We start from the raw sequence: 14797 nt of genomic DNA on the forward strand, positions 1-14797 counted from the left end.
TCAAGGAACTATGTGGATTGCTAAAGTAAAGACTGGATTTGCAAGCTGCTGCTGGCTGTCACCTATGAACTCAATGGTTTATCGGGGTACGGTCATAAATAGCCTGCCTAAGCTGTACGCAAGAAAGAATTAAAAGGGCGATATTGTCAAGATTTCTGTGGGTAAAAAGGCGCCTACTACCACCTTATCTGGAGGGCTGGGTGCATCTATGGGTTTTTAGCAGCAACAATTAAAGTACATGGAAGACATTAAAGTGTAGGTACAGCTGCCACAGAAAAAAAGATTGTGTTCGTACGGGTATTAGTCATACCATTACTACCAATGTGGGATTAGTTACTCGTTCCTTTGATTTTCAATATTCACATTCCTGTGCGCCATACCTGGTGGATGTCATTTGCCACAAAGTATACTGTGTTGATGTCATTACAATACCTGAACAATAGGAGTGCATCGCTTGTTCAACCTATACCGTGTGCATTACAAATTGTTTTCAGGTACTTACTCCTGGCCACACAATAGCCCGGACAAAGAAAATAAAGTGGTCCAAGAATTCCCTAACCACACTTCCTGGTACTATGTGCCAGGTTCAGCTGGCCTAACCTGAATTTCATGTACAGACTGCGTGTAAGAGGGGGGGGCTAACAAAGTCTAGTATTTTTCAAATCCCAAGGAAGACTTATTCACCAAATATATATTATCCATTGCCAGCATGCTGCAAGCGTTGACCAAGTAAACCTCAATAGCCTCCCGTGAAGAATTCTTGATTTTTTCCACATGACTCTTGGCTATACCCAGGGGATTATGCTATAAATCATCCATGTTCATCTCCTGCAGATATTTTTTGACATGAACAAACCAGGGCAATGATCTGCCACCCTCAGAATCCCAGATGTATGTTACTGCTTCACGATACACCTTGAGCTCAGAGATTGTCCACAGTTTCACCCAATAGAGCATTGGCCTAAGGACATCACTGTTAATCGGCCTAATATCAAATTCTAGATAAATAGGGCACCCTGGGCATGTCACACATTTGTTTAAGAAAACATCTTTCAGCCAAGCTCAGTTAACTGATAGGTGAATATCCCCAGGTCTCCACACCATACAAAGCTGCAGATTTTTCCTGGGCAACATACATCGTAAGAGCTGGCATAATCGCACCACAGCCATGAGCAAGAAAGAACATCCAAATTGTCCCTCCCCCATAATTATCTAATAGTGAGCTAGATTTAACCATTTTGGATGTCCAGTCACCATGATCATTTAGTCTCAGTTAATTCATATCTAGTCTCTCAGGAGGTATCCACAGCCCTGACTACCTCTCTACCCTGAAACTCAGGATCTATCCCACACCTCAGACCCACACCAACACCCAGGATCCAACGCCTCAACACTGGGCTCAATGCCTGCGCCCTCAACGGCCCTTCTCCATCCACAGAACCAGGGTACACCCACATCCCTACTAGACCGTAAGTCACATACGAAAGATGCAGACCAGCACTGGCCCCTCTCTCCCCCAAGCTCCCTCCAGTCACAGCCACAGGGTGCACAATCCGGCCTCTACACATACCCGGCTCAGGATCCATCTCAAGAACGTAGCCCCATCCATAGCCTTTCATTAAGCGCTGATCTCTTACCTAGTTTTCAACATACCACCCATGGTCCATCTCCCGTCAAGGCGGCTTCTAGCATGTCACTGCGGGTGTCATGGTCCTAGACTTGCACTCGGGGTTGATTCCTTGCCCTGGGCCTAAAGATACAGTCGAGCAGCCCCCTTTGCCTCCCGATACAGTCCTGTGTCCCTCAATGTACAGTTTTGCTTATATTACAATGGTAAAGGCACATTCACTCCCCATACGATTTGCTTCCTGTCCTACCGGGACAAGCTCCTTCACGGACCGGCGCGCAGGTTCCAACTCCCCCTCCTCCACCTCCATGGGCTCCGGCTCCCGTTCCGGACTATTCTGAGGTTCTGTTCCTCCCTCCGACTTCACTGATATCAGAAGGCCCCTCACAGCCGCCATCGTTACTCAAGGCTACCAACAATCAGCACAGGCAAGACAGAGCTCTGCTGTAGGAACCAAAGAGAGCGAGAGACGGCTAGAGCGGGCCGTGAGAACGGGGAGGTGTGGCCATAGACTAGACTCGAGAATGACGTTTCGTTCAGTAGAATGTGCTGTCAGTGGGAGCCATGCTGCGATACTAAACGTGCTTTGGACCCTTCACTTCCCAGTATCGCGATAAGCGATTCGTAGCTAAAAATGTTTGTTTTCTATGCTTCGATGATTTCTAAAGTTGGACGCCATTAAGCGAGTGACACTGTCTTCCATGTCATATCTGTGAACATTTGAAGCGTGGTACGTATTGTTTTTGCTTCGACCAAAAGTTAGCGAACTTGGCCAGCAATGATCTGGTCACATCTCGGAAAAGCCAATGTCAAATTTGGTGACGTTTCGTGGACGATTCATAGAACAATAAATGTTGAAAAATGGTTAGATTATTTACCAGTAATACTCATTACTCCGAGCCCTATTCTTCCTTGTCATAGTGTTTAATTTTGAGGCCCATTCTCTCACATGAACCCTTTTGTAACCCTTCACATGATTTTAGGTTTAGCAGGAACCTCGTTGGATTGCACATGAACACGACTCGCAGTTGAAACACCTTTGGGCTGATTCAGAGGTACGTGCTAAAAAGAAACAGTGGGCCTAATTCACAGAAGCATTTTATAATGGTGAAACCCCATTGGAAAACTCTCTGTGAATCAGGGCCATTGTTGTGTCCATGCCAAAAGACACATTAGCATTATGCCAAGGATTCAGAGATGACCCGAGAGTGGTGCTAATAAAACAAGTCCCCCACTCCTGGGAAGCCGTGTTTTACGGCATAGCAACACTCATGACAACCACTGCATGCGTTAGTATCAGGCACGGACTGTATTCCAAAGCCAGAACACCCTTACTGCACCAGCCAAAAGACTATGGGCCTCATTACACGGATGGCGGAGAACCTGTTCATGCCGGTAAAATACCGGCACCACCTTGGCGGAAAGGGGAATTACCGCCCCATTCCAAGGTTGGCGGGGCGGTAATTCCCCCTTCCACCATTGCCCTTCCCCATTCCCATTTTTTCCCCATAGGGCATAATGGGAATGGGGAAGGCGCTAATTACGGTACCGTAATTAGCTCCCTGGGTCCCTTTGCGGGTTGGTTTTTAACTTCAAAAAGCAGGCGTTAAATTCCCTAACCCGCAAAGGGACCTCGTAGTAAGGCGGTAAGGATTTACCGGTACCGGTAAAATACCGGTACCGGTAAATCCTTACCGCCATCCGTGTAATGAGGCCCTATATCGTGGAAAGCCGACATTCTCCCTTCCAGTTTCCAACACCATCATTCTGAGATGGGTGGAAATACTGGAGGGTAAATGTAATGCTTTCCAGCAGTCTTTTGTCTTCTCCTTTGGCCATTTTGTCCGTTAGCCTTTCTCCTGGTCTTTGTGACCCAGGGAGTCCTTATTTGGGCATGCATTCACCCGCGAAAGCCGCCGCTTTCCACTGGCTAATGCATGTCACGTGTGTAGGTACCAGACATGCCAACCCTCCCGATTTAGGCAGGAGACTCCCGATTTTTAAATGAAAAATATTGCAAAATATTGCTATTTTTCACGTTCTCCCGTCTAAAATAATTCTATCCCCAATACATTCCTATGGGGAAATTAATTTCTCCCGAATTCTCTCGTGAAATCTCCCCCCTAGGTATCTCAGAATGTTGGCATGTATGAGGTACTCAAGAAGTGGTCTGGGACTATCTGGTCCCAATCTACACTACTAGTGCCAGACGTAACTGCCTACATTTGAAAATCAAAAATCCTGAGATTTATGTCGCGCCCACAGCCACACAAGACTCTGCCCATTTGCACACAGCTGTTACAGAGTCATGTTGTTTGTACGCGTGCGCGACGCTTGCGTGACCTTCGCGCATGCGCGTTTAATAAAGGAGACACCCGTGCTCGGCAGTAGCCGCCGGGAACCCATAGCAAGCAGACCTGTGTCCGAGTGCTTCTTGAGGTACGGGGGGCTGGGCCTTAGTAGGGAGGGGAACCGGGGCAAATACTATCCTGTAACAACGGCTTCGCCCACACACCCCGCCCACCTGTCAAAAAGGTAAACTCGGTTGTTGTAGCTGTCATTAGATGTTTTCAGTTTGCCCTTTACAGTGGAATGCAATAAATGCAATTATAAACCAAAAATACCCAACAAACTGAAAAACTACAATTAGTTAACGTTAACATGTGTGCATGTTTTAAACTCCAAGAACCAATACAAAGGTTTTCCCTGGAACTTGCAGTACCGAAATTGGGCATTTCACCTTGTTTGTTATTTTTCATGAGGTTGTATAATGCAGTGGTGAGGTGTCCAGCTTGCAAACCTGATGGCTGTGGTGCAGCCCCTGAGGTCCTCTTTAATTCATGATTCATTAACCCGGTCAGAAACCCAGGTAAGCTGATGGCATGCTTACATCATGTCAGCGTAACTTAACGTACATTTCTCCTTATTTGTCTTTGATTTCCTTGCAAAGTAACACACGCTGATGAGCATTTTCTTTTCCTGCTGCATCAACCTTGTATATTTCTGTGTCAGCAGATATGTTTCAGTATGCTACACGTCTGTACCCCAGAAACCCAGCATTAAGTAACAATTCCAGAAAAATGAACGCAGTAATAGTGCTTGCAATCCGGTGTCATGAGATGCGGCGGTCGCATTGGGCGACAAAAACAACGCAAACTGGGCTCTCTTACTTCGGGCCACACTGAGGTCGGGACTGGAGTCCTCCGGCGCTGTGCAATCCTACAAGGAGGAAGAAAAAAAAAAGTAAGTAAAAGCTGGCCGCCAGCAATGGCCTCATATAGTGTGCAGGCCAGGAACATTTTGTGGCGTTTCCGGGTCCCGCCCACACTCCACCTGATTGGCTACCGGCAGCAGTCTCTGGCAGCCAATCGGGTGGAGGATCTGACGCGACCCGGAAACAACACCAAAAACCCAGAGATTCCAGGGTCTTCCCCGGAGACCCGGAGAAATGGTTAAAAACACAGAGTTTCAGGGGAAATCCCGGAGGTTAGGCAGGTATGGTGCCAGGATTTCTGGTGTGTACAAGGTCGAGAGCCTCAGTGGTCCCTGATTGGACCACTGCTGGCGTGCATGAGTGGGGCAGATCTCCTCATTGTCCAGCTGGGTGCGAGCACTAACTTGACTTGTGGATATGAGGAGGGGTCCTGAATGCAGACCCGCAGATCAGTAACCGGTCTGAATCGACCTGTACACAGAGCCAAGTATCCAGAAGAGCCGAGCAGACCCAATGACCATCCAGAACCTCGCAAGACAGTTGGCACGCTGAAGTCCCGGTGGAGCCCTGCTTTGCAACTCGATCTCTGAAGACCTGTGAGGGTACTTCGAACCATTGGAGTGGTGGGACCAATCACTCTTGACACCTCCTGGTTGCCCTGCAAAAGAGCCTTCTCTGAAGTGTCCCAGGGCCATCCAGTGGACTGTCCAGCTCAAATATTGGCACCTATGCAGGAGCTTTGTCTTATCAAGTTTTGTCTCAAGCTTTGGGGAAATCCTAGCTTGCACTGCAAAGCACCTTCTTGCTGAATTTCATCCCAGCTACTTTGGGCCGCGAGAGCGAAGCATGTGTCGGACCACGAGAGTTGGGTGCCCCTGTATCACTGTGTGACAGTGACGGTCGCTGCTGGCAACTTTCCTGCCTTTCTTCAAGTGACGAGAGGCCAGCAGCATTGGGGCTTTCATTGTCCTGCAATCGTGACGAGAGATACAGCTCCTGTTGTAAACCGGACCTGCAGCGCCATTGCACTTTGAAGCTAAACCAAGGGTGAAAAATAGTACTCCAAGCGACCCTTTACAGACCTGCCAAGTTTGGACCCGGGTGAGCTGGGGGCGGTGAGTAATCAATCCACTTACCGGTGGCCCCTTGTTCATCCATTGCATTTTTTTGCACAAAGGATCCTTTGTGGTCCTAGCCTTGGGTAGCCTCTGCTTCCTAAAGTTGAGAATAGCTTTGTTATCTGCAGGAGACCCCACCCTGACTCTCGGAACCCGCTTTCTACACTTCGAATCCTATTTCTAACTTTGCCACCCCCGATGAACATTGTACTTGGTGTCTTTACGCACGACCAATCGTTTTTTTGCGCACATCTAACATTGAGCACTAGGCTCCAATCTTCGCAGGGCTGCACTTCTAAAGTTAGGTTTATCCATCTCTGAAGTTTGCCAATGTGATACCGTTTGCATGCCCTTTTCCCTTACAGGTTTTGGCGGCAGTGTGGCAGCAGAGTGTTGTGGTGGACTGTGGACACTCCAGAGGCTGCGTTTCTGACTCGCTTTGAGAAAATTCACTGAAGGACATGCTAGGGTCTTACAGCATTATTGAGCGCTGCTCCTTAACTTTCAGTCCCTCCTATAAAATCCATCATCCTGCGGGAAGTGCATCGCACAGAGTTTGTCAGCAGAGTGTTGTGTTGGACTGTGGACACTCAAAAGGCTGCATTGCTGACTCGCTTTGAGAAAATTCACGGAAAGACCTGCTACGGTTTTACAGCGTTATTGTGCGCTGCACCTTTAACTTTCACTCCCTCCTATAAAATCCATCAGCCAGCGTGTCGTGCTGAGTGGGGCAACAGAGTGTTGTGGTGGACTGTGTACACTCCAGAGGCTGCGTTGCTGGCACGCTTTGAGAACATTCACGTAAGGACCTGTTGCGGTTTTACAGCATTATTGTGGGCTGCACCTTTAACTTTCTGTCCCTCCTATAAAATCCATCAGCTAGTGCGAAGCGCGTTCCGCGGAGTGTGGCAGCAGTGTGTTGAGGTGTTGACGGGCTGGAATCTGTGCCCTGCACCTCGACTGACACACCCACCTCTCTCGCCCTCTCCTTCGACCGCTTCAGTGAAGGAAGCGACAAACCTTGGTTGCCGGTCTGATTGCCTGACTACCCAAAGAACATCAAAGTGAAATGAAAACGAAGAGTAAGTCAGCCTGTAAAGCTATTTCAAGAGCCTTGGCTCGATAGAAAAAACAGTGCCAATAAGGCAATGAGCCCATCAAGGGGAGGGCCTGTCAGTATGATGAAAAATAAACACTGGCAGTAAATACCGGCAAAATTACTGACTACTACAAGCTGGGCAATGGGGAGCGACAGGAAGACATGGCGCCCAAAGCTGAAGCTCCGGGTGCTATTGTCAATGTATCTAACTGTGATTTTGCTGACATTGACAACAACTCACTCATTGACAACAACTCACTGTTGGCCGTGCAGGCAGCTATGGGTAGAAGTGTTGAGGAAATGTCTGTCAGCTGAAATGGGGGCGGCCTCAATGGAAGCAGCGCCCTCGCCCCTCACAAGCCGAAAACAGCAATTAAATGGCTTGCAGTCGCGCACAGACGAGCAACAACACCTTTCCATATCCCCCGAATTGTTTCCAGCGTTGCACCCGGTGTTCTGTAATATTTGGTATCCCATACCGATCCGGTATCCCCTGTCTTCGGCTGTCTTCGTAGATCGCAGACCAAAGTAGGGGAGTTCCGAGTCTCGGTATGGGGTACCAAATGTTGCACAACACCGGCATAACCCCGAGTTCCATATTGATCAGTCAGGGGAGTATTCAGCATTGCAAGAGGGGCTGGGGGACAGCCACGGTGAAACTCCTGCTACTTTCCCCTCAAATGCAGTGCACGCAATTCCATGTTGTCTCAAACGGCAGAATCATTACAGATGCAGGGAACTCATCTATTAGAGCCCTGTCCAGGCGCCCTGGGGCAAAATACATGCATATCTCCTAATTTGCATATGGATTGTACCAACAGACATTACTTCACAGAAAGAACATGGAAGGAGCATCATCAGTCTTTGATACTTGGAGGCGCAATGCAACTGACTTTAGAATAAGTTGGCATAAGTAAGCCAAGTGGCAAATCATGTTGTGGTGCAAAATACCTAAATTGCACTGTTATATATGGAGCAAGTCAGGTTTTTTTTTTTTTTAAATAACAGCATCATATATTAACACATTAGCTTTGAAGTAAATCACTTGCAGAGCTGGAGATAAAACACAGTCTGATTTCATGATCTGCCCAGGATCACACACGTTGGTTAAATAGTGAAACCGGGAAGTGGACAATTTAAGCAACTGAGCACATCTTCACAGTTTTAGTTTATATAGATATTTATTAATGTTTCCCTTTGCATTTCATGTGCTTAAATAATACTTTATTTATAGCAATGCCTTGGAAGCAAAGCACATTACATAAGAAACTACCCTTTCATTATTAACTTTAACTATACATCATTATAGAAATATGTTGAGCAATAAGAGGATGGATTTGGTTTTATTGTCCCCATCCTGCATGTAAAGTCACAATAGCATCATGCAGATTAATGTGAGCCTAACAAATACCCCTTGGGTAAAGCCATAGTCATTATTTCATAAAGCCTGCAGCATTATGCAACCTTCTCACACCTGATCACTCCCTGCCATGCACATTTCTAAAGGGACAAAAGTCCCTCCTAATAGTTCCCCCTCCCTCTCAGCAGTGCCTAATGGCTCACATTGAAATGCTCTGTTGACACAGAGCAACTTGCTAGCCCCTCTGCTGCTGCCTGGAGCTCCTTGGGACATTGTCCTGCCAGAGGTTTCGGAAAGGGTAAGGTGTCCTGCTGCCAAGACAATTACTTTGCTGAGCAGGAATTACTGAGCACACATTGTCCTGGCAGCGGGACACCTTTCTCGTTGGGCACCCTCATTGAGATGCTGCACAGGAGGGGTGGCCCACTGACGAAAGTCCCGGTCAGGCTCTAAAAAGAGCCTGTGTGGTGGCAACGTGCCCCCCAAACCCCTGACTCGGTACGCCACTGTTAATTGATCAGTCAGCTGAACTGCATTGAGTTAAATTAAATGTAGTTGGTTATATGGTTATTTGTAGCTTAAAAAATCACAGCTGCCAACAGTGATGGAAATGGGTACGCAAACTAGGCTTGGAAATTGAAGAAATACTCCGGAATACTACCTCCTTAGGGAAATTGACCCGATAGATGGGCTCACTGTAGAGGGTGTGGTGTAGCGGTGCAGTCATCATGGCAGGCAAGTGAAACACATACAAATAATATTTCATTTTACAGGGTTGACATGAAAAGCAGATAAATCACACAATAAAGGAGACTGACAATATATATATATTACACATCTCATAGCATAGTGGGAGTATTTGTAGTGTTTCCATTTTAAGAACATGTATTGCCCCTCTAAGGATGTGTCATGACAGCCTCATACCTGACTGGAAGAAGGAGCATCTGCATGCACATGCAATACCACGGTGGTAGACTAAATGTAATGGCACTCTGTCTCTGTGTCTCATTGTGTAGGGCCTGCAGGCCTTCCCCTTGTGATCACAGGTGTGCGGCACTGCTAGTCTGGGTGCGGTCTGGGTGCCCCAGACCAGCATGTGTAACAGAGTGCCTCCTGGCCACTGGCCCTCTCTGTGATCGCAGAGCAGCTGCTTGTCCGGGAGCCCACGGCAGCTGCGATCTTGTCGTGTGAACACGACGATCAGGGTGATCCCTGCCACATTAATTGTGTGTTGGTGCCCGGAGCACCCGTTGGGCTGGCCCAGAGTCACAGTGCACAGAAATTATGTACTCCCCTGCCCAATTCAAGGGATATTTCAAACAATGCTTTGTTAAATGTTACCCCTCAACCTCAAGGGGATACCAAATATCACAACCCTATATTAGCCATTATATTTGGTATCCCCTTCAAAAAAAGGATGGAATGGCTTCCACAAGCTGTCACAGTGAAGGCTTATGATGTTCTCCCCTCCCCAGTGCAAGGGATAGTTCAAGCAGTGCGTTGTTAGTGTTACCCCTCAAAATCAAGGGGATACCAAATATTACAACACTATATTAGCTGTAATATTTGGTATACCCTTCAAAGAAAGAAGGAGATGGCTTGCAGAAGCTGTCACAGTGAAGGCTTATGATGTACCCCCAGAAGCTGTCACAGTGAAGGCTTATGATGTACCCCCAGAAGCTGTCACAGTGAAGGCTTATGATGTACCCACCTCCCCAATGCAAGGGATAGTTCAAGCAGTGCGTTGTTAGTGTTACCCCTCAAAATCAAGGGGATACCAAATATTACAACACTATATTAGCTGTAATATTTTGTATCCCCTTCAGAAAAAGGAGGAGATGGCTTCCAGAAGCTGTCAGTGTAGGCTTATGATGTACTCCCCTCCCCAATGAAAGGGAAAGTTCAAGCAGTGCATTGTTAAATGTTACCCCTCAAAATCAAGGGGATACCAAATATTACAACACTATATTAGCTGTAATATTTTGTATCCCCTTCAAAAAAAGGAGGAGATGGCTTCCAGAAGCTGTCAGTGTAGGCTTATGATGTACTCCCCTCCCCAATGAAAGGGAAAGTTCAAGCAGTGCATTGTTAAATGTTACCCCTCAAAATCAAGGGGATACCAAATATTACAACACTATATTAGCTGTAATATTTTGTATCCCCTTCAAAAAAAAGATGAGATGGTTTCCAGAAGCTGTCACAGTGTAGGCTTATGATGTACTCCCCTCCTCAATGCAAGGGATAGTTCAAGCAGTGCATTGTTAAATGTTACCCCTCAAAATCAAGGGGATACCAAATATTACAACACTATATTAGCTGTAATATTTTGTATCCCCTTCAAAAAAAGGAGGAGATGGCTTCCAGAAGCTGTCAGTGTAGGCTTATGATGTACTCCCCTCCCCAATGAAAGGGAAAGTTCAAGCAGTGCATTGTTAAATGTTACCCCTCAAAATCAAGGGGATACCAAATATTACAACACTATATTAGCTGTAATATTTGGTATCCCCTTCAAAAAACGGATGAGATGGTTTCCAGAAGCTGTCACAGTGTAGGCTTATGATGTACTCCCCTCCCCAATGCAAGGGATAGTTCAAGCAGTGCCTTGTTAAATGTTACCCCTCAATATCAAGGGGATACCAAATATTACAACACTGTATTAGCTGTAATATTTGGTATCCCCTTCAAACAAAGGTTGGGATGGCTTCCAGAAGCTGTCACTGTCAAGGCTTATGATGTACTCCCCTCCCCAATGCAAGGGATAGTTCAAGCAGTGCGTTGTGAAGTGTTACCCCTCAACATCAAGGGGATACCAAATATTGAAACACTATATTAGCTATAATATTTGGTATCCCCTTCAAAGAAAGAAGGAGATGGCTTGCAGAAGCTGTCACAGTGAAGGCTTATGATGTACCCCCAGAAGCTGTCACAGTGAAGGCTTATGATGTACCCCCAGAAGCTGTCACAGTGAAGGCTTATGATGTACCCACCTCCCCAATGCAAGGGATAGTTCAAGCAGTGCGTTGTTAGTGTTACCCCTCAAAATCAAGGGGATACCAAATATTACAACACTATATTAGCTGTAATATTTTGTATCCCCTTCTGAAAAAGGAGGAGATGGCTTCCAGAAGCTGTCAGTGTAGGCTTATGATGTACTCCCCTCCCCAATAAAAGGGAAAGTTCAAGCAGTGCATTGTTAAATGTTACCCCTCAAAATCAAGGGGATACCAAATATTACAACACTATATTAGCTGTAATATTTTGTATCCCCTTCAAAAAAAGGAGGAGATGGCTTCCAGAAGCTGTCAGTGTAGGCTTATGATGTACTCCCCTCCCCAATGAAAGGGAAAGTTCAAGCAGTGCATTGTTAAATGTTACCCCTCAAAATCAAGGGGATACCAAATATTACAACACTATATTAGCTGTAATATTTTGTATCCCCTTCAAAAAAAAGATGAGATGGTTTCCAGAAGCTGTCACAGTGTAGGCTTATGATGTACTCCCCTCCTCAATGCAAGGGATAGTTCAAGCAGTGCATTGTTAAATGTTACCCCTCAAAATCAAGGGGATACCAAATATTACAACACTATATTAGCTGTAATATTTTGTATCCCCTTCAAAAAAAGGAGGAGATGGCTTCCAGAAGCTGTCAGTGTAGGCTTATGATGTACTCCCCTCCCCAATGAAAGGGAAAGTTCAAGCAGTGCATTGTTAAATGTTACCCCTCAAAATCAAGGGGATACCAAATATTACAACACTATATTAGCTGTAATATTTGGTATCCCCTTCAAAAAACGGATGAGATGGTTTCCAGAAGCTGTCACAGTGTAGGCTTATGATGTACTCCCCTCCCCAATGCAAGGGATAGTTCAAGCAGTGCCTTGTTAAATGTTACCCCTCAATATCAAGGGGATACCAAATATTACAACACTGTATTAGCTGTAATATTTGGTATCCCCTTCAAACAAAGGTTGGGATGGCTTCCAGAAGCTGTCACTGTCAAGGCTTATGATGTACTCCCCTCCCCAATGCAAGGGATAGTTCAAGCAGTGCGTTGTGAAGTGTTACCCCTCAACATCAAGGGGATACCAAATATTGAAACACTATATTAGCTGTAATATTTGGTATCCCCTTCAAAAAAAAGATGGGATGGCTTCCAGAAGCTGTCACAGTGAAGGCTTATGATGTACCCACCTCCCCAATGCAAGGGATAGTTCAAGCAGTGCGTTGTTAGTGTTACCCCTCAAAATCAAGGGGATACCAAATATTACAACACTATATTAGCTGTAATATTTGGTATATCCTTCAAAAAAAGAAGGAGATGGCTTGCAGAAGCTGTCACAGTGAAGGCTTATGATGTACTCCCCTCCCCCATGCAAGGGATAGTTCAAGCAGTGCGTTGTGAAGTGTTACCCCTCAACATCAAGGGGATACCAAATATTGAAACACTATATTAGCTGTAATATTTGGTATCCCCTTCAAAAAAAAGATGGGATGGCTTCCAGAAGCTGTCACAGTGAAGGCTTATGATGTACCCACCTCCCCAATGCAAGGGATAGTTCAAGCAGTGCGTTGTTAGTGTTACCCCTCAAAATCAAGGGGATACCAAATATTACAACACTATATTAGCTGTAATATTTGGTATACCCTTCAAAAAAGAAGGAGATGGCTTGCAGAATCTGTCACAGTGAAGGCTTATGATGTACTCCCCTCCCCCATGCAAGGGATTGTTTCAAGCAGTGCGTTGTTAAATGTTACCCCTCAAAATCAAGGGGATACCAAATATTACAACACTATATTAGCTGTAATATTTTGTATCCCCTTCAAAAAAAGGAGGAGATGGCTTCCAGAAGCTGTCACAGTGTAGGCTTATGATGTACTCCCCTCCCCAATGAAAGGGAAAGTTCAAGCAGTGCATTCTTAAATGTTACCCCTCAAAATCAAGGGGATACCAAATATTACAACACTATATTAGCTGTAATATTTTGTATCCCCTTCAAAAAAAGGAGGAGATGGCTTCCAGAAGCTGTCACAGTGTAGGCTTATGATGTACTCCCCTCCCTAATGAAAGGGAAAGTTCAAGCAGTGCATTGTTAAATGTTACCCCTCAAAATCAAGGGGATACCAAATATTACAACACTATATTAGCTGTAATATTTTGTATCCCCTTCAAAAAAAGGATGATATGGTTTCCAGAAGCTGTCACAGTGTAGGCTTATGATGTACTCCCCTCCCCAATGCAAGGGATAGTTCCAGCAGTGCATTGTTAAATGTTACCCCTCAAAATGAAGGGGATACCAAATATTACAACACTATATTAGCTGTAATATTTGGTATACCCTTCAAAAAAAGAAGGAGATGGCTTGCTGAAGCTGTCACAGTGAAGGCTTATGATGTGCTCCCCTCTCCAATGCAAGGGATAGTTCAAGCAGTGCATTGTTAAATGTTACCCCTCAACATCAAGGGGATACCAAATATTACAAGCCCATATTAGCCATTTTATTTGGTATCTCCTTCAAAAATATGGGATGGCTTCCAGAAGCTGTCACAGTGAAGGTTTATGATGTACTCCCCGCTCCAATGCAAGGGATAGTTCAAGCAGTGTGTTGTTAAATGTTACCCCTAAAAATGAAGGGGATACCAAATATTACAACTCTATATTAGCTGTAATATTTGAAATCCCCTTTAAGAAAAAGGATAAGATGGCTTCCAGAAGCTGCCGCAGTGAAGGCTTATGATGTACCCACCTCCCCAATGCAAGGGATAGTTCCAGCAGTGCATTCTTATATGTTACTCCTCAAAATGAAGAGGATACCAAATATTACAACACTATATTAGCTGTAATATTTGGTATCCCCTTCAGAAAAGAATGGGATGGCTTCCAGAAGTTGTCAGAGTGAACGCTTATGATGTACCTACCTCCCCAATGCAAGGGATAGTTCAAGCACTGCGTTGTTAAGTGTTACCCCTCAAAATCAAGGGGATACCAAATATTACAACACTATATTAGCTGTAATATTTGGTATCCCCTTCAAAAAAAGGATGAGATGCCTTCCAGAAGTCATTGCCTGCATTTGGCAGTGCTTCCATCTCCTGTTGTGGGCGCTCAGGTGGTGCTCTCTCTGGTCGTGGGTGACTCCTGTTGATGTCTTGCCTCTGATTCGGCCTCAAGTTACCCTCTAGCTTTCTTTCCGCCCAGCTCCACGCTTCTCTGGGATCCGTGAAATGCACTGTCGTACCGTTGTGGTATATTTTTATTTGTGCTGGGAACAGAAGTCAGTATTTTATGTTATGCGCTTGAAGGCGTTTCTTGAGTGGGTCGAAGGACTGCCTCGCTTTCTGAACCTCCCTGGTGAAGTCTGGGAAAAAGGTGATTCTGGAG

At 45.5% G+C, this 14797-nt stretch overlaps 1 protein-coding gene and 1 long non-coding RNA gene across 4 annotated transcripts in view; one reads left to right on the plus strand and one right to left on the minus strand.

Moving 5' to 3' along the window:
- NCBP3 (nuclear cap binding subunit 3) overlaps positions 1-2234 on the minus strand; it is a 552095-nt gene extending 549861 nt beyond the window's left edge. Inside the window, exon 1 of one of the 2 annotated variants that reach the window (XM_069615023.1) lies at positions 1878-2234. In XM_069615023.1, the coding sequence (XP_069471124.1) occupies positions 1878-2024 (147 nt within the window). In that variant the 5' untranslated portion in view covers positions 2025-2234. The remainder of the gene's footprint in view (positions 1-1877) is intronic. The other variant, XM_069615024.1, reaches the window with a different exon arrangement.
- A 4107-nt stretch (positions 2235-6341) lies between these two features.
- LOC138488206 (uncharacterized) overlaps positions 6342-14797 on the plus strand; it is a 434457-nt gene continuing 426001 nt past the window's right edge. For both annotated transcript variants that reach the window (XR_011274606.1, XR_011274607.1), the window contains exon 1: positions 6342-7041. This is a non-coding gene — a long non-coding RNA (uncharacterized lncRNA). The remainder of the gene's footprint in view (positions 7042-14797) is intronic.

Source organism: Ambystoma mexicanum, chromosome 9 (assembly GCF_040938575.1).
Source record: "Ambystoma mexicanum isolate Mex_15411 chromosome 9, UKY_AmexF1_1, whole genome shotgun sequence".
NCBI lineage: Eukaryota > Metazoa > Chordata > Amphibia > Caudata > Ambystomatidae > Ambystoma > Ambystoma mexicanum.